Source organism: Cheilinus undulatus, linkage group 7 (genome assembly GCF_018320785.1).
Source record: "Cheilinus undulatus linkage group 7, ASM1832078v1, whole genome shotgun sequence".
Classification (NCBI taxonomy): Eukaryota; Metazoa; Chordata; class Actinopteri; order Labriformes; family Labridae; genus Cheilinus; species Cheilinus undulatus.
Genome location: NC_054871.1, coordinates 41,157,341 through 41,183,941, shown reverse-complemented (window position 1 = coordinate 41,183,941; position 26,601 = coordinate 41,157,341). Strand labels below are relative to the sequence as shown.

At 39.0% G+C, this 26,601-nt stretch overlaps 1 protein-coding gene across 1 annotated transcript in view; it reads left to right on the top strand.

Annotated features, from left to right (window-relative positions):
• Positions 1 to 26,601, top strand: part of nme7 (NME/NM23 family member 7) — a 49,141-nt gene that overhangs the window by 21,514 nt on the left and 1,026 nt on the right. Inside the window, exons 8-11 of the mRNA XM_041790861.1 lie at positions 3,129 to 3,193; positions 3,730 to 3,798; positions 5,912 to 6,013; positions 23,351 to 23,458. Of these exons, the coding sequence (XP_041646795.1) occupies positions 3,129 to 3,193; positions 3,730 to 3,798; positions 5,912 to 6,013; positions 23,351 to 23,458 (344 nt within the window). The remainder of the gene's footprint in view (positions 1 to 3,128; positions 3,194 to 3,729; positions 3,799 to 5,911; positions 6,014 to 23,350; positions 23,459 to 26,601) is intronic.

The following is a 26,601-nucleotide window of genomic DNA, read 5'->3' as shown; positions in this document are numbered from 1 at the left end:
GACATGACTGGAATAGAGAAGCTTCTGTTGCCAGGCACCCAGAATAGGATCTCCTAGCAACAGCACCAGCTGCTTTTGGGAGCTGTGTGGTGTGCGTACCTATCTGAGGCAGACTGCAGCCTGGGGAGGTCACAGAGGACTCAGGAGGTGGCTTCTTACCTAATGCACACATTACTGAGCTGAGGTTGAATGATTACACAAATAAGAGATGTATTAATCATCACTTTCTGTGGAACCAAAGAGAGCGACTCTATTTCCCACAGCAGCATTTAGAATAAGCGGAGAATGTGGAGCAGTAGTGTCCCGCCTGGCAAGTACACGACGGGCTACTTTTTATCAGGATAGCAGAGTGAGATTATGAGACTGGCGCCCTCTTTCAATTACGTGTGTCTGCAGCGGTCTGACCTTCGCTGTCACTGGTGCTCCTTCATCACTGTGACTCTTCCATTTCTACAGTGATGAACGGCCACAGAGAGGAGAGGTGCAGCTCTCTATCTCGCTCTTTGAAGTGTTGATTGTGCAGACAAAAATAATATCTCCTCTCCTCTTATAGACGGTACATGTGTAAGACAATCTCACTGTTCTATCAAAGGAGACACCACAATCTAAGGTCGTTGTAACTTATATCAGAATAACAACACATTCAATGATGATATCTCTATCTGTTATCTGTTTCATAATGTGACTCCTGCTACTGAAAGTTATTTGGTTATCGTCACGTTGAAGAACTTATCAATTTACCAAAAAACTAGAGCTCAGCTGATTTGTGAGTGTGCTGATATCATTGGGCTGATATGTAACCTGACACACTAGATAGACTGTTTCATGTATTTATATCATGGGATACATCGCATATTCAACTGGGAAACCTCCCATACAAAGGGTTAGGGAAGGGGGTAGGCGTGGGAAGCTCTGGTAAGCTTGGCAGTAAGGTGCTGTTGTAGTGAACCAATGGTGACGCTAGATAAAACTACATTTGAGGGCAGTAGCAAGAAGTGCTAAAGCATCTTCCATGCAAAGAAAAACTTAAATTGTGAACATTTGTTCCTCTTTCAAAAACAAATGATGTCCAGATCTGATAGAAACTGTTGCTAAAGCTACATCTGAGCTATTAGCTTCACTGGCAGCAGTGATTGCTACAGACTTGCAATACAACTTAACCCTGCTCATAACTATTGCAAACTTATGCAGAAGCAGGTCAAGAGAAAAGCAAAAGCATCTTTACCACCATGAAAAGCTTTTAGTGCATTTCTTTGCTTAAAAAGAGTTCACCTGGTACAGTCCAAAATGCTGATATACTACAGCTACATCCTGGCTAATTGCTACACCAGGAGAGGCCATTATTACCCGCTTCCAGCTCAACTAAGCCCCGCCTGTACTTACCACCTCATTTTCCTTAAATGCTGCTGATTGGTCTGATGCCTTCTCAGGCCTTTCACAAACATTTCAGATTGCAAGATGGCCTGATAGCAGACACAGAATCTGGACAATCCATCTGCTTTGCAAGGTTAGCTGATATATGCCCTTAACAGATATTTGATGCTAAGGTTGCAAAAGTTTTTCAAAGCAGTCAGACTGCAGATTGTTCATCTCTGACTGCAACTCTCACAGACCGCTCATCTGAGATGCCATATATCTCAGAAAGGAAATACACACTGAAACTTTCAAAATAGAATCAGATTAAACTTCTCTTCAGGGTTAGGGTAAGGGTTAAGATAACAGTTATGATACAAAAAAGTTAAAAGTTGAAAACCTGACCTGTGAAATCTGATTACAAAACGTTAAAGCCAAGTAAACAGTCTCCTAGCAGGGAAAAAACTGGTCCTCCATGAAGGCATTCTAACAGCGTAGCTTGCGTAACGTAGCTCAGTTAGCTGTGTAAGCTATGTAGATAACTGAGCTATGTGGCTAACATGGCTGAAGCTAAGCTATGTAAGCTACCTAGACAAGTCATCCACGTAGCTGCATAAGCCATGTAGCTGAATAAGCCACGTAGTTGTGTTTGCAAAAACTCACATTGCTATGGCTAACTTAGCTACAGATAAAAGAGCTTCATAGCTTATGTAGTTATGATGCTAATGTAGCTAGAGCTAAGCTCACAAAGCAGCTGTGTAAGCTACATGGATATTGTTACATAGTTCCATTAGCTCTAGTTACGTTTACTAAAGCTCACTTAGCTATACACAACAGAGCTTCGTAGCTAGCATAGCTAAGCTGACAATGCAGCTATGTAAGCTTTGTAGATACGTTACCCATACAGCTGTGTGAGCTATGTAGCTGTGTTTGCTAAAAGTGACATTGCTATAACTAACTTAGCTATAGCTAATGTAGCTATAGCTACTTAGCTACGTTAGCTATAAGGAAAACGCTAAAGGGAAAATGCTGTATTGCTTCTTAAAACTGGTTAATTAAAACACAGAGTTTACTCATTGGTGCAGATTTGTAAACTCTGAGTTTTAAACACAAATTTTTCTGCCATGTGGCTCTCTACCAAAAGATTTAAAAATAATGATGAGACCAGTGAATAGCGACCAGCGCAGCACAGCTCAGCTCAGCTCAGCTCTTAGCTTGCAAAGCATATTGATTGGCCAGATTCCTTGTCCGTCATCAGGCAGATCCATCTTGCAAAGCTCCAGTCCAAAATGATTGTGCCAAGTCTGAAAACGGACCAGACAAATCAGCATCATTTGAGGAGAACAAGGTGGTAGCTCCAGTGTTTCTACTGCGTAGCATTTAGCTTGAATGTAGCTGTTATAGTGTAGTATTATAGTATAGTGGCAGTTTTATCAGAACTGAACTACATTTCTTTATTTAATAAAGAGCGAAGAACAGCACTTAAAGCTTTTTATGACTGAAAAGGTGTGTTTGCTCTTCTCCTGACCTGCTTTGGTATATCTTGAATATTTTAAAAGCCCAGTATATTGTCCAGCCCTACCCCTGCATATCTATGAAAAACACACATTGAAAATATCTAGTATTTTTTTCCAGATCAGAAAGCCACCTCATCAGTTATAGGTGTTTACCTGCTCTCAGACCAAATATATCACCCCTGTCACCTTCGTTGTCAATATGTGATTGTTTTGCTCTTAAAAACACTCACTAATACGATCGACATTTTGTGTTCACAGGTCTGACTGGTAAGATCCTGAACTCCATATCTGCAGCTGGTTTTGAAATCTCAGCTCTTCAGATGGTAAAATTTTACTCTTGTTCTGTTTCTTTTTACTGTGCCACACATTAGAAGGGATTAACCTGAAGCTTTCTTATTATTTCACATATAAATTAATCATATGTACTCATATGCCTACATTTATCTTGGCTCTACTCGTGTAACCAGTATGTGCAGTGTATCGACTTTCTCTAATCCAATCTGACCTCATAATTGGAGCGAGAGCATCACTGCAGCAGACAGTGACCTCTTACAATCCATTTGTTTGCCACATGAGATGTGATGCATTCTGGGTAGTTGGACCAAAATAAATCAATAGGGATTTTTATCACTGGAACCACTTGCATAGTCTGCTGTTCATTTATGTGAATATGATGAGAGCATGTAACTTATGCAGTGTCTTTGGTCCAATGACACGATTTCATATCCTTTAAATTCTCCATTTAGTTTTTGATTTTTATAATGAAGCTGCTGTCATGACTCAAAGTTATTAGGCTGTGTAAAGAATTTTAATTTGATTAAGGAAACCTGTTTCTAATCAGCAATGGCTCCTTTCACAGTTCGATGTCGACCGGGCAAATGCAGAGGAGTTCTATGAGGTTTACAGAGGCGTGGTCACAGAGTATCCTGTGAGTATAAACACTACACTGTTGTGCCATCATAGTAGGAACCTGCATCAAAGCTCAGTCAGTTGTTACTTCAGATGATAAAGATACAAACAGAGCCTTATCTTCTGTAAAGATCTACTGAATTGTCACAGCCTCACAGATTATGTTCACGGTGCACTAGGATTGGACAGTATTTAATGTTTGATATCAGTTTTGTATGTTTTTAAGTTATCTAATGCAACTACAGTAATACAATACATCAGATGCTGCAATAAAGCCAAACAAGGCCCAATAACATCAATTTTAATAATTTTTTCTATAAATATTTGTAATAAGAAAGCTGATAAAGAAAAAAAAAACAGAAATAGGGGCCATTTTTTAGAGATAAACTAAACTAGATAATAAGATCTTCATGAAATTGAAATACCACAAATACATCAGGCCTTTTGCACTCCTAGAACATGTTATGTCCATGTCATGTTTTCCAAAAAAAAAAAATCCCACCTCTATTATAAAGTATAAAATTGTTAATTATTGTTAAAATTGTTAATTAAATTCATATAGAGTTAAAAGTAACACTTTAAAGCATCTATATTGGTCCACACTACATGTAGTTAAACTACACTTAAACTATATAAACTATATAGTTAAACTCTAACCTGGTGGATAACTTCACCCATGGTGCAAATGAGTCTCGGATGAAAAACAACAACAATCTACCTGACCAAAAGGACTCAAGCTGGGATTACTGTACAACAGGCAACATCCAAACACAACTTAACATATATAAAACCCATCTTAACACTCTGCCCAAGGAAATGGTGTGTAGAGCACCCACACATCCCCCCAGATTTGAAATGGCAGTGGGCAGAGCCAAGATCCATTGACTCTTTAAAGAGTTGACCTAACACTGGTGGATCAACACTGTCAAATAACTGATGGAGTAAAAATGTCCCTTTGGGAGTTAAAGTCAACTCTGACATGTTTAACCCTGAGATATCAAAAGAACAGAACGGCTGTTGTGGGATGTGGTGTGGAATCATTCTACTCAAGTAAAAGTACAGTTACTCTGGTTCCTTAAGTAGAGGTAAATGACTAATTTCAAAATGTACTAAAAAAAGTAAAAGTACCCCAAAAGACTACTCAAGTTGAGTAAATGTAATTATGCTTTCCACCCCTGGGTCAAAGTGGCACATGTTAAAAACATATTGTACAAGAAGGAGTTCTGTTCAAGCCCAGCAAGCATAGCGTGCACTCCTATATACGTTTCAGTCCATTAGTCAATCAAAATGCTTTGAGTCCTTAGGAAAAAAAAACACAGACACACAAAATGAGAATGTTTGTTACAGGGGCTGGTAACAACACTGTTAACAGTTATATTAGGACTAATAATCAAATGACTTTTGTCTTTCCTCTGTTTATGACTCAAATGACTCTTTTCTTCCTCACTCAGGTTATTTGAGAAATAAAGTTCTAGAACTTCTATCAGACGGGCTGTAGTAAAATAACGAAAGAGGACCTGATTAAATTTATCTACATATCCCATTAAAAGGGTTAACATAAGTTTAAAAAAGACTGATAGTTTTTGCCTGAGGTTGCTGCTTCAGCAATGCAGCACAAATGATTATTAAGAAGAAATAAATAATTTTAAGATCATTACTCACCTCTGATTCACTCACAAAAGGAAGAATTTAAATGTGTTCCAACTTTCATTGACATTGATCACACAGTTTGATTTTCTAGTCCTAAAGTGGTGCACAATTATGAGCACAAATAAATTGATATTTTTTGGCAAGTTTGTTGTTTGACACATTTGGCCCTACATCATGTACAAGAGTTCAGTCATCATCTTTATATGATCTTCACACACAGGCAGAGCTACTGCTGCTGGAAATGGAAACACACTATCAAGGCGTTTGTTATACATATTTGCTCATTACACAGTATCCACTGTTATGACTAGTAAAAAAAGGGATGCAGGGCTATTTTTAGATACCCCAAGTTACTGTATTGCTGGATTACCACCCAATCTTAGCACCAGTTTGCATCCTGCCTGTCAATGCGGCCTATGCTTGAATATAAAGTATAGTAGGGATTTTTACTGTAGAAAAAACTGTTTCCATTCTCCCTGCAGAATATGGTGACTGAGCTGTGCTCTGGACCCTGCATGGTTCTGGAGATCCACGGCACTGACGCACCAAAGACATTCAGGGAGTTCTGTGGACCGGCAGATCCGGTGAGTGAAGCGATATGAAATATTGTATTTATTAATTTACACAATACCCAAACCCTATCATAGAAGATAAATGTTAAACATTTGGTTTAATGTGGGGGAAAATCAATATATCATCTGAAAGAGATTATCCATCCATCATCCTTCGGCTTTACAAAGGCTAAAGAAAAAGAAATAAAATGTTGTTTTCTTGTGTAACTTTGAATTAAAATTCTGCCCTTTACTGATAGCTTAAACTTACACAGAAAGCCAAACACTCATTCCAGAACTGTTTTTGTTATGATGAGAGGTATTATATAACAAAAAGAGTTCTGTTTGTAGTAAAATGTTTTCTAAGATAGTGATGGGATACAAAATGTTGTAAACATAGCAGGCCTCTTGTACTGGACATGCAAACACATTATGAGCTCCTCTCATCCTAATAAATAAATGTAAGAATAAACCATTAAATCCTTTAACAATGTACTCACTGTTATCTGTGCTTTTTTTATAAATAGTTGAAACTTTCCAGTAAAGTGACAAAAGGTTACAACTGTTATTCTTCCAGTGATGTGATATGCGGCTGAAGAAAACCCAAATATTGTAAGAGTGAAGCTGAATGATCTGTATTTGATTTTTTTCCACAAAATAATTCATCACTCAAGGCTGTTGAAACAAGATAAATGTTTAACATTTGGCTTAATGTGGCAGGAAATCAATATACCTTCTGCAAATGATTATCCATCCAGCTTACTCCAGCTGTACTAATGCCAAAGAAATGCAATATTATTCAGTACAGGTGGCTGGAACTCACACAGTCTAAAAGACATAGAGGTTATATTTGATATGCAGTGACTGTTAAAAGTACTCACCCCCTTGGATGTTTTACCCTTTTCTTAATTTTATAAATCAATCATGGTCAATATAATTTGGCTTTTTGATAGAAAAAAACTCTTTAATGTCAAAAGGAAAACAGCCAACTGAAAAAAATGTGTAAGGTAAAATGAGTGAGTGCATAAATATTCACGTCCTTTAATGTGACTGACATAATTCAACAAAGGTCCAACCAATTGGTGCTAGTAGTCTCACAGTTAGTGAAATGGGGATCACCTGACTGCAATGACAGTGTCTCAAGTGATTGTAGTATAAAGACACCTGTCCCTGGAAGGCCCAGTCACTGGTTAATCAGTATTCCTGGCTACCATTACACCGTGAAGACAAAAGAACACTCCAAACAACACAGAGAAAAGATTATTAAACAGTATACGTCAGGGAACGGATAAGAAAAACAAAAATCCAAGGCACTGAACAACCCCTGGAGTTCAGTTAAATCCATCATCAAGAAATGGAAAGAATATGGCACATGTGTAAATCTGCCTAGATCAGGCCGTTCTCACAAACTGAGTGAACATGTAAGAAGGGGAAGAGTGAGAGAGGCCGCCAAGACACCTATGACTACTCTGAAAGAGCTACAAGCTTCAGCAGCTGAGATGGGGGATACTCCACATATAACAACTGTTGCCCAGGGTTCTTCACCAGTCAAATCTTTAGGGGAGAGTGGCAAAGAGAAAGCCACTGTTGAACAAAACTCATTAAATCTCAACTAGACTTCACCAAAAGGCATTTGGGAGACTCCATGGTCAAGTGGAAGAAAGTTTTTTAGTCTGATGAGACCAAAATGGTGCTTTACAGCCTTCAGGCAAGACACTACATTTGGCAGAGACCAAGCATGGTAGTGGCAGTATCATTCTGTGGGGATGCTTCATGGCAGCCAGTCCTGGAACTCTTGTAAAGGTTGGGGTTTAAATGAATGCAGCAAAATATAGGAAAATCATGCAGGGCAACCTTATTCAGTTTGCAAGAGAACTGCAGCTTGGGAGAAGATTTATTTTCTAGGAAGACAATAACCTGAAGCATATGGCGTAAGATACACAGAAATAGTTTAAAGACAAGGTGAATGTTCTGGAGTGGCCAAGTCAAATCCCAGATCTCAATCCAATAGATAATTTATGGCTGGGTTTGAAAAGGGCTGTTCCCCATGCAACCTGACAGAGCTTGAGCAGTTTTTGCGGAGTAAAATTGCAGTGTCCAGATGTATAAGCCTGATTGAGACCTATCCACACAGGCTCAGTGCTGTGATTGCAGCCAAAGATGACTCTACTAAATTCTGACTTGAAGGGGGGTGATTATTTATTCACTTATTTTACATTTCATATTTTATTTAATTACCTCTGCCAAGGAAGTTATGTGATCAGGTGGGTTTGTTTGTTCATTTGTTCGTTTGTTTGTTCGTTCGTTCATTTGTTAGCAAGATAACTCAAAAACTCATGAACGGATTTTGAAGAAATTTTCAGGTAAGAACTGATTAGATTTTGGGACTGATCCAGATCACTGTCTGGAACCAGGAATTTTTTAAAGCATTCTTCATTATTGAAAGATGGGGCTAATGGCAGAGGTCTGTGCTGTTACCACTTTACAACAGGAGATGGTGGACATGAGTAACTTCAATTCCAGCAGCATTTTTTTGGTGTGTTTCTATTCAAAGTTTTGGAGTTTATAGAGTTTGAAAGACACACACCTGGTCGAGGAGACGAGTCAGAGCGTAACAGAGAGAAAGACACGGATTTGTGGCGACGATACTCAAAATGCTGGGAGGAATAAAGGAATATTCACCCTCTGCCATGACTTGCAGTCATCTGGTTAGATCATGGGTGCTTCCGCCATGACAGTCCACACATAGCGAAGCCAATGCTTTGCCCCGCCGTGTCTCCACCCTACCGGGGAGGGAGTAATCGGCGAATTAGATTTTAGGAGTGATGCGGATCACCGTCTGGATCCAGAATTGTTTTTAAAGGATTCTTCTCTGTTGGGAGATGGGGCTGATGGCGGAGGTCCGCGTTCTCTGAGTGCTTTTCTAGTTAACCTTACTTTGTAGAAATCAGTTCATTTTGACATTAAAGAGGAGTTTTTGGTCATTTTTTGCCAAAAAAGCTAAATTATATTGATCATGATTGATTTAAACATCAATAAAAAGGTAAAACATCCAAGTAAGTGAATCCTTTTAACGGTGCTAGAATAATCTCTATTTTGAACTCTTCAGATTTTGTTGGTTAGTAGTGAAACATTACAGTTATGAAACACATCTAATGCAACAATGAAGCAAAACAAGGTTTAATAGCATGAATTTAAAAAAAAGCTTGCTGTTGATATTCTTATACTCTTAATAAAAAAATTAAATAAAAATATGTTCAGTTTTACAGATTAATATGGCTAGATGATACAGTCTTCATTAAATTGAAATTACCACAAAAAAATCAGGCTTTTTGCATACCTAGAACATTTTGCTCAGTTGTACACCAGCTCGATTTTTCTCCCTCTCTTCAACACGCAAAAATACACACATGCATTTGAGCAGGTGTGCAGTGAAGAGTGGAGGTGGTTGACTATGCAGTGTTATCCTCACAGACTGTAGCGAGGCGGCTCACTCAGTGCATCTGCCAACAGTTTGAGCATTTTTTATTTTCTTTATCTACAAACAGTTGCCCTTTAAGATCAATATACTACCTGACAACACCTGTTTTTCTCTCTACTCTTCACATGGATGTCATAGTATTAAGAAGGAAGTAACGTCTATTAACAATGCTAATCTGGTTTGGTGTGGGAGAAGAAATATGAGATTCTTGCTGCCATGAGACCAAACCTCCTTTTTTCTAATGTTGAGAAATGATTAAAAATTGATCTGACTCTAAAATTCAGCAACTTTTTCACCAGAATAGGTTAGGTTGGTGGCATGAAAAGACTACAGGCAACATGTGTTTATGTTTTCAGCTCTGTGGAGCCTCTGCAGCAGGTTTCATAGTCTTCACTCTGTCATATTTTCTTTATAAACCTCCTGAGTTAAATTTTTACAATGTGATCTCAGCCTGGGATCCATCTGCTGACAGTGAGGTCATTAAACTGGCAGCTGAAACCTGGGGACAGACTGAGAAGACTCGTGTTTTTATTATGGACTGACCTTAATATTTGACTTTAAGATGTGATTGGTCCAAGTTACATTCAAGGTAAATCACAGCAGTTTTCTTTGGGGCAACCTAACCAAGACAATACAAACTCCTGATAATATTGATATTTTACTGGTGTGCATTGTAAAGTTTTAGTGGCTTTAGTGACGTTACTGGAGTGAGCCCATGAAATAACACTGAGTCTGGGTTTGTGAGAGAAACATGGGTGCTATGGAAGCAGCGCTGCAGGGCTTAGCTGGTACGTGATGTGAAATCTAATCACTGTTTAGTTACCATAAAAATGAGACTTCACACAAATGAATAATACCACAGGTTCAGGCACTGTTCATGACTCGGCCTTCAATGCTATTCTAAAAAAATCATCCAAGCAGTGTCATGAAATTCCTCCTTTCACTGAAGAAATTGTTTGTAAAGCCTCTGATTTTGCTCCTAACATGGGGACTTTGCAGCAACCAAAGAGGAAATGGGGTTAGTTAATTGGCTAATGATTTCTAGGTCACATGACACAACAGCAGAGCTCCCTGACACCAAAATAATTAAGGCTTTTCAGCCACTTGCAGTCACATTTACTGTAAAATCCTTTTGTGTGCATGTTTGTGTGATAGAATCCTCTTTTAAATAATCTTTCTAGCATACTTTAATTTTCTGATATCAATGTCCAAGTAAGAAACAAAATAAATAGATTATAGAGAATGATACTGGGGATCATATTTTGTAGTTATAGCTTTGAATGTTAGACATTTGTATAAGTTGGTTTGCTATTATTTCCAGCTGGCTTGGGTTTCATATCATATCAAAGTGTTATCAGAGCATAAAGGCATAAATTCTGCTTCAGTATAAACCATTACATTCTTCAATACTTAACAGTCTGAACTTTAATAGATATAAAAATTCAAGGGCCTTGTATTAAACAATTATGAGGATGAAGAAAAATAGAAATCAACTCACATTTTCAATGAACATTTTAAATCAATACTGTGCACCTATTCTGAACATTTTCAACTAGTCAAGTTTCTTTAATTAAGGTATTGCAGTTAAGACCTTAGATAAATACGATTGAAAAAAAGAGAAAGGGCAAAAATATCATATCATTCCAGAAGACATAGGAGGACATGCATTCATACATTTTATTTTTGTCTTTTTTCATCTGAATTCATCGATTTCGGTTGTTTTCTACTAGAGACAAACCAAAGATAACCAGATTAAGAAGTCAAGATCTCAACAAAACAGCCTAAATTTACTCATCATCAAAGGAAACAAAAGAAATAAAATACTACTTCATTTCAAAAATGTAAAATTATGTTTTTTTAACAGTTCATTTTTTTGCTGTGATTTAATTCAAAAAGAGAAAAAAAGTCCAGTTTTTTTTATCTTGATGATTACGGCTTACGGTTCCTGAAAATCAAAAATACACTATCCCAAAATATTAGCATATCACAAAAAATCTGTCAAAAAATGATTTATATTACAGAAATGTTGACGTTCTGTAAAATTCTGCTCATTTATGTGCTCAGTAATTGGTTGGAGCTCCTTTTGCACAAATTACTGCATCTATGCAATATGGCATGGAGGCAGTCTGTCTGTGGCACTGCTTGGGTGTTATGAAGCCCAGGTTGCTCTGATAGCAGCCTTCAGCTCATCTGTTTTGCTGAATCTGGTGTCTCTCATCTTTCTCTTGACATTTCCCCAGAGATTCTCTAAGGGGTTGTGGTCAGGCCAGTTGGCTGGTCAATCAAACTCAGTAACACCATGATCAGTAGTTTTGGCTTTACTGTGCGCAGGTGAAAAGGAAAATCATTATCTCCGTAAAGCTTCTCAGCAGATGGAAGCATGAAGTGCTCAAAATCTCCCGGTAGATGACTGACAGCGTTGACTCTGGACTTGATAAAGCACAGAGGACCAACAGCAGCAGATGACATGGCACCTCAAACCATTACTGACTGTGGAAACTGAAAACACTGGACTTCAAGCACATTGGATATTGTGCCTCTGATCTTTTCCCAGACTCTGGGACCTTGATTTCCAAATGAGATCAAAAATGTAATTTCATATGAAAACAGGACCTCCCCTAGTTTGAAAATAATTTTAGTTCAAACTGAGTGACCCAGAGAGTCGTTGAAAAGACCCCTTGTCTTCTTCAGTTGCTGCCAGGTGAACTCACAGGCTATGAGAAGGTTGCAGAGCAAGTTTTAACCTTTCCCACTGTGATTTGAACTGGGCGTCAAACTTTTTTCCTGGCACCCATTTGCAACCCACTCAAAATAGCTCCACGACCAACTTTTGGGTCCTGACCCACTATTGTCTTACATCATATTTTTCTTATATCCTGCCCAAGCTGCAACCTCTGCGGTTAGAAAATGAAGCTGGTGTGAAAAACTGCAGTTCCTTGAGTGTCAGCTTGAGGCTGGCTGCCGAAACACTTACAACCCATGTTAAAATGTTCATTAATTTGCTGGAAATTAACTTGTTTAAGCCTCGTTTAGAACACCATTTTGGTCAAAATAGTTTGCGTCTTTTTTGGGAAACACAGTACGTGGTTGATTTTTTTTTAAATTACTTGATTCTAAGAAGGATTTGAGTTATCCATAAGGCTCCAGACCTGTTTCAGCTTTCTCTCTTTGTCTGTTTCCAGGTTGACCTAGATTGAGGCTGCATTTTTAAATGGTGGCCCTTGTGGATTGGCTCCAAAAGGCCTCTTAGTAACCAAACAGTGGATGTCATTTAGACTTCATCTAATGCTTTCTACAGTTTGTGGTCCTGCCTGAACACTTCTCCTTAGCTGCTATCATTAGTTTCCACCTCTTTTTTTATTCTACATCAAAGCCTCTGCAGCCGCTTTAATTGTTTCAGACTTCACTGACTAAACGGGAGGTCAAACAGTTTCATCACTCGCTGACCTCAGACTCACCTTAGAGCTGTCTGAGAAACAACCTAAACATCACTGCTCCCTCTCTTTAGAGCAGAGCAATCATTTGATACTCGAGATAAATGAAAAGTCAAAGCAGCGCTGATACATCAAAGAACAAACGTCTTAATCTGTCACTGTGCCGCTGATAAGTTAACAGACTGTGAGTGTATGTGCATTGTTCTGCAGAGTATCAAAGTACAGTACATTTTGCTGTCAAACGTACAGCGTGAAGACATTCCAGGCATCATTATCAGGCGGTCAGATTGGACTGGACAATCACAGCGAGGTCAGACTGAATGAAGAGGTCAGCATGTCTATTAATAGTTAAAGGCCGGTTATTTGTGGAGAGAAGAGTCTATTGATTAATCCATAAACGCCACGAGTCTGTGTGTACAAACACATGACTGCAGCAGGATTATGTGACTTCAAACACTCTTAATCATATTAGACACTTTGGACTCCTCTAACTAGGCGTCGTATATCTGTTCTTAAAGCATCCTCATGTATTCACACCTCTGCACCCTCAGCTGCCACACATTGCTCTCACTCAGTCAGGAGATTGTGTGACGTGTCCTGATATCACAGTGGGCACAGGCAGCCAGTCCTGAACATTGACAGCCTCAACAATCTCTAACCTCCAACTGGATTTTATTAGGGATTTAGCATTTCTCTAAATCAAGGGACTTTTGATTTTAAGATCAAAATCTTGTTTGAATTCGGATTAAACATTCGGAAGCACTTGCAGCCACACTATTCCATGCGTGAAAATAGAAATTCCTCAAATGTAAATACAAGTCTGTCTGCTAAAGGAAATTTCTCTGGTAGAGTGCCAGTTATAAGAAATAAAAAGGCATGCCTGCACACTAAATCAGTGCCACAAAATAATAACTGCCTGTGACCATTTTCTTAAATCACATGTAGCTGTTTTTTGAATGTCACAAGTAGATAAATGTATAATGGGAATGGAAGGTTTTGAAAGAGCAATGAATATTTGTTCAAAAATGTTCTGATAGATTAAACTATGCTGTGAAACTCGAAGTAATTACAAAACCATTTCCAAAAAAGTTGGGGCGCTGTGTTAAATGTAAATCAAACTGACTACAATGATTTGTTAATCCCATTAACACATTTTATTCACAATAAAACCTAAACAACCAAAACAGATGTTGAAACTGAGACATTTTACCGTTTCATGAAAAATATCAACTCATTTTGAATCTGATCCTAGTTACACATCTCAAAAAAGTTGGGACAGTGCCATGTTTACCATTGTGTAGCATCCTCAATTCTTTTCACAACAGTCTGTATTCATCTGTGACGTGAGGAGACCTGTTGCTGGAGTATAGTGAGAGGAATGTTGTCCCTTTCTTGTCTGACGTAGGATTCTAGCTGCTCAGTCCTGGGTCTTCTTTGCCAGATTTGGATGGGGTATGTGGTTTAGCATTGTCTTGCTCACACATGTAAGGATGTTGTCTGGATGGGAGCATATGTTGTTCTAAAATCTTTATCTACTTTTCAGCATAGATGGTGCCTTTTCAGATGTGTCCACACCATAGGCGCAAGTGTAACCCCAGATCATCAGAGATGCATGCGCTTGAACTGTGCCCTGATAACAAAATATATGGTTCCTCTCCTCTTTGGTCCACAGGACAGCATCTGTGGAATTTTACATTTTGTCATCTGACCACAGAACAGTTTCCCATATTGCCTCAGTCTATTTTTAATTATGTTATTAGGCCTATTTTATGTCGAGGAATATTTAATCTGAAATTGCTCCACACATTTTTTAGATCGTTTTTTGCAGATTGGTCAACATCTGCGCATCTTTACTTCTGATAGGCTCGGCCATTCTAAAGCACTGCTTTTATACCCGCTCATGTCACCGACCTGATGCCAGTTAACTAATTAGTTGCAAAATGCTCTTGTTTGTTATTAGTAACACTTACTTTTCCAGCCTTTTGTTGCCCCGTCCTTACTTTTTTGAGTTGTGTTGCTGCCATCACATTAAAATGAGCTAATTTATTTCATGAAATGGTAAAATAGTTGTTAGTTTTATATGAATAAGTATCTTCTGAAAAACAGTATTCTTTAACGGACAAGTTCAGCAACTACAGCCTTGAATTTCTCATATATCAGCTCATATAGTGCTGTGCGTCCTGCTTATGTGCACAGCTGATGAGAGCAAGGGTGTTTATCAGGCTGAAGTTTCTGTGTTAAAAGTTAATTTTTGAAAAGATAGATGTAATAATTTCATCAATTATAGGTCAAATGAGGTCAAAAACTGACAAAGTTTCCATTCAACCAACAAGTCTCATAGGAAAGGGAAAATCTACTAAATGAGAAGCAAGAGATATTTTCAGTCTTATTGAATTTGTCCAGTTGTTTCAAAATTATTTCAGATCCCAGAAAGCTATTCAAAAACAGTTGCAGGCTCCTTTTCAAGTCATTTTAGTCCTTTTTTTCAGACATGCCGAAGTAGGAAGGGTAAGAGAGAAGCAATAACTTTTAAAACTTTCCATCCTGATTTTAATTCTGATGATTGATACTGAAAGCTCATTTTGACAAAGTTTTGTTATGGAAAAAGCTTTGTTAACACTCTTGGTTCCTAAAGTGTGTGAGTAAACACTTCCCCTTTAAACCAGCAGCCTCATAAATCACCTCCACAGCAGCATGTGGTGGTCACAACACGCTGTGTACCCTCACTTTGTCTTAAAATAGAAGATGAGTGGCAGAGATGATCAAACAGGCCTGAGAGTCCGGTTACACAAGGCTAAGATACTCTGCCTGCATCATGTCGGGTAAAAATACGCTCCTCCCATTGATTTCTGACCCGTCTGTGTAATGCTTTTGTGGAAACAGATATCAGCTGTCCCAGGTGGCCACAAAGCTAAATTTAGCCCACTGTAGTAGCATCAAAAGGCACATGTGAGTCGATAGAAATGTGGCTGGATTTTCCCTGAGTACACATGTTAAAAGACTTTTTTTTTGACACCTTTAAGGATAAATGCATCTAATACTGACTGAGTTTGTTCTTATCATTTAGTGAAAGGGGATACTACAGAAAATAAATCACAGTGCTTTCATGTTTACCTGATTTCAACCTTTATGCACTTAACTTGGCAGTTGACAGAGGTTCATTTATCCTTATCTTTACGTGTAGTAAAAGGCCACGTATAACACACAGTAGTGGTAGTTGTAGAGGCTGGTGTAATAAAACTATAAAATATATGATATTTTGATAACAAAGCCCTTTACTTATATGATAAATGAATTCAATAATGAGATATTTTTCTGTCATTATGTGTAGAATAAAGAGGCTACAGCTCATGTTTCCTCACAGTGCTGTGTAGGAAGATGAATGAATGAGCCTTGAAATAGAAAGTGAGAACAAGAGCGTTGTAACAGGAGTACAGGGCTAGGAGTCAAGGTCTAGGACACGAGACAGCCATGATGTTAATAACAAGAATCTACGAGTAATCTGTATAGCACAAACCTTTCTTTAAAGGGCTAGACAGGATCGTTTTTATGAGTAACTTTGGGATAAATTTTAATCAAAGATATGTGTAAAGTTTTGCTCTTTAATCCTAAATGCAAAACACCTTAACTTTAAAAGTGCCATGAGGTATTTTTTAGTTCTTTTATGGGGCTTTTATGCCTTCATTTATAGAGGTTGGACAGTACAGTTACGCAGACTGTTTCATATATCTATGGCGTGGATATATTTCACATTCATCTGGAAAAGCTGCCATAGAGAAGGATGTGATTGGACAAACGTTCTGTCTGCCACATTCATAACAGGCCAGTCAGGGCGACAAGACAGAATTAGGTTGTATGCATGCACAGCTCCAAAAGTAACATCAGCTTGACCGGCAAACTCTGCCATAGTGCATAAACAGAGCCTCACGTCACCAAGTCCAGTGATGAGTATTGAATGGAGTGGTGTAAAGCACACTGACACTGGACTGTGGAGCAATGGAAACGTGTTCTTTGGAGTGACAAGTCACACTTCTCTGTTTGACAATCCAATCTGGGTTTGGCAGATGCCAGGAGAACATTACCTGCATGACTGCACTGTACCAACTGTGAAGTTTGGTGGAGGGGGAATAATGGTATAATGGTATGATGGTTTTCAGGGTTTGGGCTAGGCCCCTTATCTCCACTGAAGGCCAATTTTAGTGCTTCAGCATACCAAGATATTTTGGACAATGCTATGCTTCCCACTGTGTGGCAACAGTTTGGGAAAGGCTCTTTTCTTTTCCAGCATGACTGTGCCCCAGTGCAGAAAGCAAGGACTTAAAGACATGGTTTAATGAGTTTGGTGTGGAAGAAGTTGACTGGCCCACACAGAACCCTGATCTCAACCCCATTGGGCACCTTTGGGAGGAAGAATGAATGGGTGCAAATTCCCACAAAAACACTCCAAAATCTTTTGGACACCTCCCAAGAAGAGTGGAGGCTGTTATAACTGCAAAAGTGGGACCAAATTGGATACAATGTCATCACAGTCCCTGATGGTGTAATGGTCAGGCGGCGGAATACTTTTGTCTGCTGGCGTTAAAGGTTCATCATACCAAAGCACCACACTTCTGTTTCTCCACCTTCATAATAAAAGCTCAGTGGGACACTAACATGCACAGAGAAGAGTTTAATTTACAACAGATATGAAACTGAATCTGACTCTTGCATGCTGTTAGGACCTTCTGTAAGACAGACATGAAGGAGTTGAATCAGTCCATACGAAAACGCAAGCAAACTGTGATTGCACAAATATATCAGCAATATTTCCATGTGCAGGAGATGGCCTGCAATTTTTATCATTAAAACAAGACATCACCCAATATTGGCTGCCTAGGATTTTGACTGTTGTTCAACATAATTTGATTTTAATTAGTATTATGTTGAATTTTAAAATTCTGCTGTGATTACTGTAATGTAAGCCTGTAGCAAATGTTAGCATAAAGCTATGAGCACATCTGTGTTAAAGCACAGGTTTTCCAGAGAAGCTCACATTGACAGAGGTCAAGATGGCTTCTCTTTTTTCAGGCCAATTAAGCGTCATTATCAGTGATGAAGATTTAAACTGTTGGCCTTCAAAGGTCAAACAAACTGCTACAACAGATGTCATGAAATTGATTTTATCACTGTGGTCCTGTAGAGCTCCTCAGCAGATTTAAGTAAAAAAACACGGTACAAGTGGTTTTAAGTGTTATTATCCAGGTAATCTGTGTAATTATACATCTCTATCAGATCAGAGAGAAACAAAAACAAGAACAAACCACAGCAGGACTCCTAAAATGGCCGCTCTGTGATGATATCATGATTGTAAGTGTTCTGTGTAATCACTGTATGCTGCAGGTCTGCATCTTGGAAGCTCAGTTCAGCTAGTACAAAATGTCCGAGAGCAGCTGGCTGTTTATGTGCCTCGTTCTCCAAGAGGCTGAAGTCAAGGATGACTGAGAGGAAACTACAGGAAGATTTACTTACTGATAAAAGGATTCTTCGCTCTCTGTAACTGCATTAGTTCTCCATGAGTGACCTGCTGTCAGAGTTTAATTTGATTTTAATGAGTCCCACAGCGTGCTGGACTGATGTTGGTCTAATGAGCGTTTGGCTTCTGTTTGACGGTAACGGCCGGGGCAGAGTGACCTGCTGCTTACATGACCGTCCAGAAATCAGAGAGTCTCACGTCTGCTCCGTCATGCATCGCTGACCGTCCAAATGTTCTGCTGTGAAGGAGACACAGATGGAGGTGGTTTATTCTTCTGTGGCTGAAGAATTTTATTCTTTGATATGATACTGGGAAAAATCAAACTACATTAATACCAATTTTTGCCACCACAGCAACAAAACAGAAGTCTCTTTTTCAAGTTTCAGTACTTTTCAGTTCTATCACTCATTATAACAGTTATTGTGTTGTAAAAATATGTGGACTTTAAAAAATACATCAATCATAACTTTATAGCAACATCCAGTCCTTGTATTGCAGCCACTAAGACTAAAATTTTAGTGAGATAGTGATCAATTTAGTTACAGTGCTTATAAAAGTATTCACCCCCTTGGAGCTTTTAGTCTTTTCTTAACTTTATAAAGCAATCATGGTCGATATAATCTCACTAATCTTTTTACAAAGAACAAACAAAAAGCCCTTTTTAATGTCAAAGTGAAAACAGATTTCTATAAAGTAATGACAATTAAACAAAAATATGTAAGGTAAAATAAGTGAATGCATAAATATTCACCCCCTTTAAAGTGACTGGCCAAATTAAACAGGTGCTAGTAGTCTGTAAATTAGTGAAATGAGGATCACCTGAGTGCAGTCAATGTTTCTCATGTGATTATAGTATCAAGACACCTGTGTCTGGATGGTTCAGTTATGGCTACCATTACACCATGAAAACAAAAGAACACTCCAATGATGATTCTGCTATATACTGACTTAATGGGGTGAATATTTATGCTGCCACTTTTTTATATTACACATTTTTATTCAATTTTACTTTGTAGAAATATGTTTTCACTTTGGCTTTAACCCCTTGAAGCCTGTTGTATCATATTTGATACATACTTTTATGATACCTCTATCTAATCAATATGATCGTAAATTAAAACAAAAACCTTTTGAATACAATCTGAAAAATGATCAAAATGCCCTCAAGTGGATTATCAGTTACCACAAACACCTAATGTATCAAATGAGATACAAAAAAATATATATGTTAAAATTTTATGGAAATTTTGATTTTTTTGGATTTCAGTAGAAAGTGAAATAAACATTTCAGTTCCAAAAAAATAGAATTTTCTGGCTATAATTTGTGTTTTCAGGCTTTAAGGGGTTAAAATACGTTTTTGTTTCTTTTTGTTTTGTTTTGTTTTTTTTGTAAAAAAAATTTTGAATTGACTATGACTGAGATTAATAAAATCAATAAAAGGGTAAAACATCCAAAGGGTTAATACTTTTGCAGGAACTGTACATAATGTGGGAAATGTAAAGACATGTTGGTAAAAACACAAAGCAGCTTTTATCACTCCCCATCCCACACACACACACACACACACACCCCCACACACACACACACACTCCAGTAGGGACAAGCTTTGGATAATGACTAAAATATTGAGATGACGAGAACTAGAGACCAAAATGAGTTTCCTTGGGTGGGTGAGGAGCTTGGGTATGCAAAGGGAGCTCAGAGTGAAACTGCTGCTCCTTCACATGTAAAGGAGCCGGTTGAGGCAGTTCAGGCATCTGATTAGGATGCCCCCTGTTTGCCCCCCATGGATGGGGATCTTCTCAGCACGGCTAACAGGGAGAAGACCCGTGAGTAGACCCAGAACTCCCTGGAGAGATTTTGTATCCCTCGTGGTTTGGGAACACTGCAGGATCCCACAGAAGGAGCTTGAAAACATAGCTCAGGAGAGGGATGTCTGAGTTGATTCGCTTAGCCTGCAGCCACCACATGGACCTGGACAAGATTTTATTAGTATATAAACTTACCTGCAATATTGATCTCCCTCAAACAACATCATTTTAAAAGAACAGGAAAGGAGATCTCTGCTTGAAGGCACAATTTAATCAAAGCATTACTGTTCATCCCTAAACCACACCTCTTTTGATTTAGAGTTTTGGCTTTTGAAGCACTAACAGCCAGTGTTTTACTGCAAACACAGAAAAACATCAAAAATTTGAAATAGCAAGTTCACAAAAAACTGCTAATAATGTTAATTGATTTAACTGTGGTACAAAAGTGACATTAGGATTATCAAGGGTTCAGACTGTTGTACAAGTTTAAATAAATTCTTCTTATTTGGTATCCCAGAAATTTGGATTCAAATGCAACAATCAAAGAAAGAGCTTTACATTGTCAGGTGACATATAGTTTTTGTGATCCTTGAACCTTGGTTCCAGCAATTGTTTTCTGATTTAATAGTCAGCTGAACATTGTGTACTTGAATAATTTGAACCAGGAGACTTGTTGCCACCACGTTTTTGTTTTAAAAGACAATGAACGTCTTGGAGGAGACGCTTCAGTTGGTTGATGACCTTGAAAACGTGTTCCTGCCTTTTGTTTTTGGCTCTCATAAACCACCCGAGGATAAAGAAGTTGTCATGGAAAATGTTTTCCTGCTGTTCGACAGAAAAAGACTAAACAAACCTCAGGAGGGATTCTGTGAATTCATCTGTAACTTGTTATGTTGTTGATTAAATGATGCAGGCAGATTTTACTTTCAGCTGTTGTCTCTAAGGCTCTGCTGGGAAGTTAGTTCAATGATACCTTTCTAAGAGTAGAGAAAATCCCAAATATCAGGTTCATTCATACGAATGAGTGATTGTGATTTCACATGTGCGTGTTCACATGAGCTTCTGGTTGTCTTGGTGAGGTAATTACTGGCATACTGCCCCTCCCCTGACGGCCAACCCTGTGGGAGGGTTGCATTTCCTGGAGGCACAGACCAGCAAAGGGCAAGAAAGCCCGGCTGTGACCTTGGGAGTGTCTGATATTTTTAAAAAAGGGGAAACTAATGATAAAAGTATTCACGTAAAAAACAACATGAAAAAGAGAACTCAGTGTGTCTGTGATTCATAGCTGGTTACAGTGATAAAAAATAGAGATTACTGCATGCATTTTCTAAAGGCTTTTTACCTTAAATATTTTCAGAATACATGACTATTAGTCTTTATAAAGTTCTCACAAATGCCTCATTTTGCATGAATTTATTTAAACTATAAGTCATCAATATTAAGCAATAAGCCTCTGGCTTTTGCTTGTTTAAAGCCAATTAAAAAAAAAAAGACTGTTGAATAGAAATGGAAAAAATACATCCAAAATTGCACGAAAACACCTAAATAATGTCCATAGCAATGCTTCAGTATTCATGTTGTATGCCATATTTGAATAAAGGTAAATATTAATGGAGAAGTAGTTTTGCTATCCTCAATGTACAAGAAAGCACAGATCTTGAAGAAAAAACAAATCTGCCTGGTATCACACATTAAAATACAACCCTACTTCCAAAAGAAAAGTTGGGGCGTCATTCCAGATTTGTAAGCTGCCCACACCGTAGGTACTAATGTGACCCCATACCGTCAAAGATGCAGGCTTTTGAACTGTGTGCAGATGACAAGCTGGATGGTCCCTTTCCTCTTTAGTCTACATTGTCTTTAGTTTCACACATCCATCTGTAAAACCTTTGATATACAGCATTTGGGACAGGGCAGAACCTTTGAAGAAAACTCGGAGGGTAATTGGATGAACGTTCTGTCTGTCACATCTCTACAGGCCAATCAGAGCAACAAAATGTGATTTTGTCGTTACTGAGGTGTGCGTGCACAGCTACCAAGGAATAAACTCCATAGAGAACTGCATAACACGAACCATGGCCACTGTAGACATGTCAGTACACGACTTTTGTTGTTTTTGAAAAGAAAACAACTCTCTGCTGTTCTTTGTCCTTTTTTTAACAAGAAAATGTCGTCAAGTTCTGATAAAACTGGCACTTTAGCAGCATCCACGCTAATGTCTTCTGCCATAGTGGCACTGGCCTCTTGTTGCTGCTTGCTTACGTCAAGACTCTGCCGTACCTGAAAGTACTGCCCCTTGACGCTGATTGGTCTTGTCATTTTATAACCGGGCCCAAACGGTTCAGACGGGAGCTTTGCTCGGTGGATTCGCCAGTGAGAAACACAGGAACGGGCGTATCAATCTGCTTTGCAAGGTTACTGCTCTGTATTTATCAGCTCCAACCTAATATACTTGCTTTCATTTACCCTGGCTTCCTGTACACAAACAAGCAGAGAATGTGACAGGACTCGAAACAGTGATGTGACTAGAAATCACACTGCCCACTAGTGTTTTGGTGGAATATTGCAGAGCGACGCAGATACATCATAGCACAAGTATTCTGAGCTCCTGATGTCATAGCTAGGGCATAGATTCAGCGCAGAAGCATGAACCACACTGGCTCAAACATCTGATAAAAATGGTCAAACTAATAAACCAAACTTAACCGACAGGAAATCTGTGTTAAAAAAGTATTGATTTATGTCCGCTAGTTTTTACAAGAGTTGATGTGCTAAAAATGCTACAAAGCAACAAGTTAATGTGTTGTAGGTTGGTTTTACTCAAAAAGACTAATATAAAACCTGCTCCCAGAACTGATTTAGACATTTAAATATGTCAAAACTCCAGTCTGTTGCTGTTGCAGTATTAAAGCAACAGCCTGGTTAATCTTGCTTAAAATCTTACATGTAAATATGAAGCAACGTTTGAGTATCCCTTCATCAGTGACTAATAAAGAATTTGAGTGTTAGTCACATGTCCAGCTGCTGTGTCATCACTATGACTTAATGACACAACAGAACAGGATGTTCAGTTCACACTGAAATTGTTTCATGTTTGTGTTTCTGTCTAACACCATGTTTTCACTCAACAGGAAATCTCCAGACATCTCCGTCCAAACACTCTACGAGCTCTTTACGGCAAAGATAAAGTCAAGAACGCCGTCCACTGTACCGACCTCCCTGAAGACGGCGTTCTGGAGGTGGGTGGTGTTTGTCACTGACACGCTGTTCCTTCATGTAACGCTCAGCACACCCACATAAACTCACCCGTGCAGCTCCTCTCATCCTTCAGATAGGTTTCCTCATTGTCTTCCTCTCCGTGCATAAATAACTACCTTACTCTGAGCTGAGAACAAAACCCCCGACTCAGTGAGGCCGGCTCTTTAGTCGAGTCTTATGACTCCGCTCTGTGGGCCGTGGCAAACCTTAGCTCACACTGGGTTTTCAGGAGAACAAGGAGGGCAGAGGAATCTGAAACAAAACCATTGTTTAACAGGGAGTGGGTCTGACCCATCGAGCGTCATTGTTCAGGAAAACTCCTGATCTGTTGGCTGGACAAATGCCTCCTTGTTAAACATTAGCCTGTGACTGACTGAGCTGCCATTTTCCCAAGACTGGGACACAGCAGCTAATAAAGGGCTTGAGCAGAGAATTTACACTTTGAACTTTAACAATGCCATTATTCTCAAATCAGAGAGGACTTTGATTCATTGATAACTAAACCGATATGTATATGTAGTTTCTTTTACCTTTACATTACCTCAAAGATGATCAAAAGTATTTATAACCAGAGAACTTCTTAATTTGTATAGTTGTGACAGGACGTGTTATGCCATGGCAGCACGTCATTTTCCCGTACTAACACTGTTCAGACCCATCAAAAACTCCCCAAAAAGTGATGACATGTGGACTGAAAGTGTATCAGCTGTTGCCAAAGATTTTAAGAAAGCAAGCGTGTCCCACCCTACTTCCCCTTCATGTCTGAATACATCACTTGGACTTTTTTTTTCAGATTTTGTGCAGTAACAATTCCAAATTCATCAGATTCTTAATAAGATACTGGTCAAAAATATTCAACTATTCAACAAATATTTACCGCTTTAAACTTTTGTGACTGTGCAAACACTTTCCTCTTCACATTCATGTCTTTGCAAGCACTGAAAAATTCTTAAAATATTGAAGCAACTAATATAATTGAACGTTTAACGTTATTTGTAAGGCAAAGAAGACTCTTCAAAAAACAAACTAGAAAATTTTGAAATCTTAAACAGTTTTAAAACGTGGGTAATACACAGAACATAAGGGCAGTTTCACATGTTTTTTGCCCTCTGAATGGACACAATAGGCAACTTGACCAGACTGTGAGACCACAAACTTGCTGTCAGTAGTAACAATCTCGCAGTGAAGATTTTCCACAGTCGAGATCTCTCAGAAACTTGAGTGACTTCAGAAGAAAAAACATGGAGGTCAACTAAAATCCTTGGTTGGCTGTCCTTGGTTGAGTTGCATTTGCTGCAAAAAAATTTTAAAATTCCTGGATTAGAAAAACTATAGTTGTGTTTCTGTTTGTGAGCTGGTAAAAGTAACAGCAGTTGGTGATGCTACCTAATCCGCACACTCTCCTTGGTTGCTGTTGGTATTCCATGAGAGGCAGTCCAACAGAATCCTAAATGTCATGTTTGATATTTATGGTTCTATGTTCTTAACTTCAACTAGCCTTTCTTCAGAGGGCATAAAGTCGGGTTTAAAATTGTGTATAGCGTGGCCAGCCTTATTCAACACCAGTTCAACAGGCACATCAGGGTTTCTGTTCATGTGTAGACACAGTGTCAATTTACATCCATCCATCTTCTTTCTCTTATCTGGGGCTGGGTCATGGTACCAGCAGGCTGAGCAAGTAAACCCAAAGATCCTTCTCCCTAGTGACCCATCAATTCCTTTTAGAGGATTCCACGGCGTTCCCAGACCAGACAGGATATATAATCCCTCTACTGTATTCTGGGTCTTCCACTGAGTTCTTCTCCCAGCCAGATGTGCCCAGAAGGGAGACGCCCAAGAGGCATCCTGATCAGATACCTGAACCACCTCACCTAGCTCCTTTTGATGCGAAGGAGCAGAGGCTCTACTCTAAGATCCCTCTGGGTGTCTGGACTACTCACCCTTTTTTCAAAGGCTGAGCCCAGCTGGTCATTACCAAGAGTAATGACCAGAGCTGAGAGCTGGATGGCAGATCAACCAGTAAATCGAAAACTTTACCTTTTGACTCCTTAATTACCTCAATGGACTGGTAGAATGCCTGCAGTACTGCTGACGCTGCACCAACCCCTCTGTCAATGTCATGGTCCATTCTACCCTCACCTGTGAACAAGACTCCAAGATCTTTGGAACTCCTTTACCTGAGCCAGAGACTCACTCCCCACCCAGAGGGAGCAATCCACTCTTTTACGGCAGAGAGCCATGGCCCCAGACTCGGAGGTGATGACACTCATTCCAACCACTTCCACCTTAGCTGGAAACTGTGCCAGTGAGATGATGAGATGGAATTCTGATGGCCTCGAACCTGCCCCAGCAGAGGCCAACACACACCAGGAAGGTGTTCGACCTTGTGCTGAGAATGTGGACCCAACTCCCCGATTTCACCAAGACCTGAAGGCTCACCACAGCTGCCCTGTAGAGTGGATGAGCAAACTCCAGTGCTCCCTTAAGAAGTCCTGCAGGGATAAAGAGCTGGTCCACTGTCCCATGGCCAGGTTCCTCCTGTACCTAAGGCTTGACATTGACTAGAAAATCCTGCTTTTGCTAAGGTTTTCTTAAGTATCTTTATTATTTTTGGGCATTTAAACATCCTATTCTTCATTTAAACCCTGTTTTGCTGCCTAGGGGGCTCCAAAAGAAAGTCGGATAGTGTGGCATGTATGCGCCTTACCCCATTTTCAGGCTGCTTCCAACTACCTGTGTAGGCGCTCTGCGACTTGTCTCACTTTAGAGCGATTAAAACGTGTAGTTTTGTCTTTTTTGTATATTAGCTGTCACTGGAAATTAGGTGAATATGCTGTATCTGCACAGCAATGTTGGCAGTCATTAGTGCTAAGACAGGTAAAAGCCACAGTGGTCTCTTTTTCTTTCTCATATTTCAAAATTGCTGTGGTTTGTGTAAATGAACATCACAGGCACCTACAGAACAGGGATATTAATAACCAAGGTTCTTTGTACATAGTTAAACTCTGAAACCCAAGATAGGCTCATAACCAGGATACTGAAGTCCATGTAAACACACAGTGACAGTTAACATAAACATTAACTGGCCTGAGTTAACAGTGCTGTTACAGTATTATATGATAGC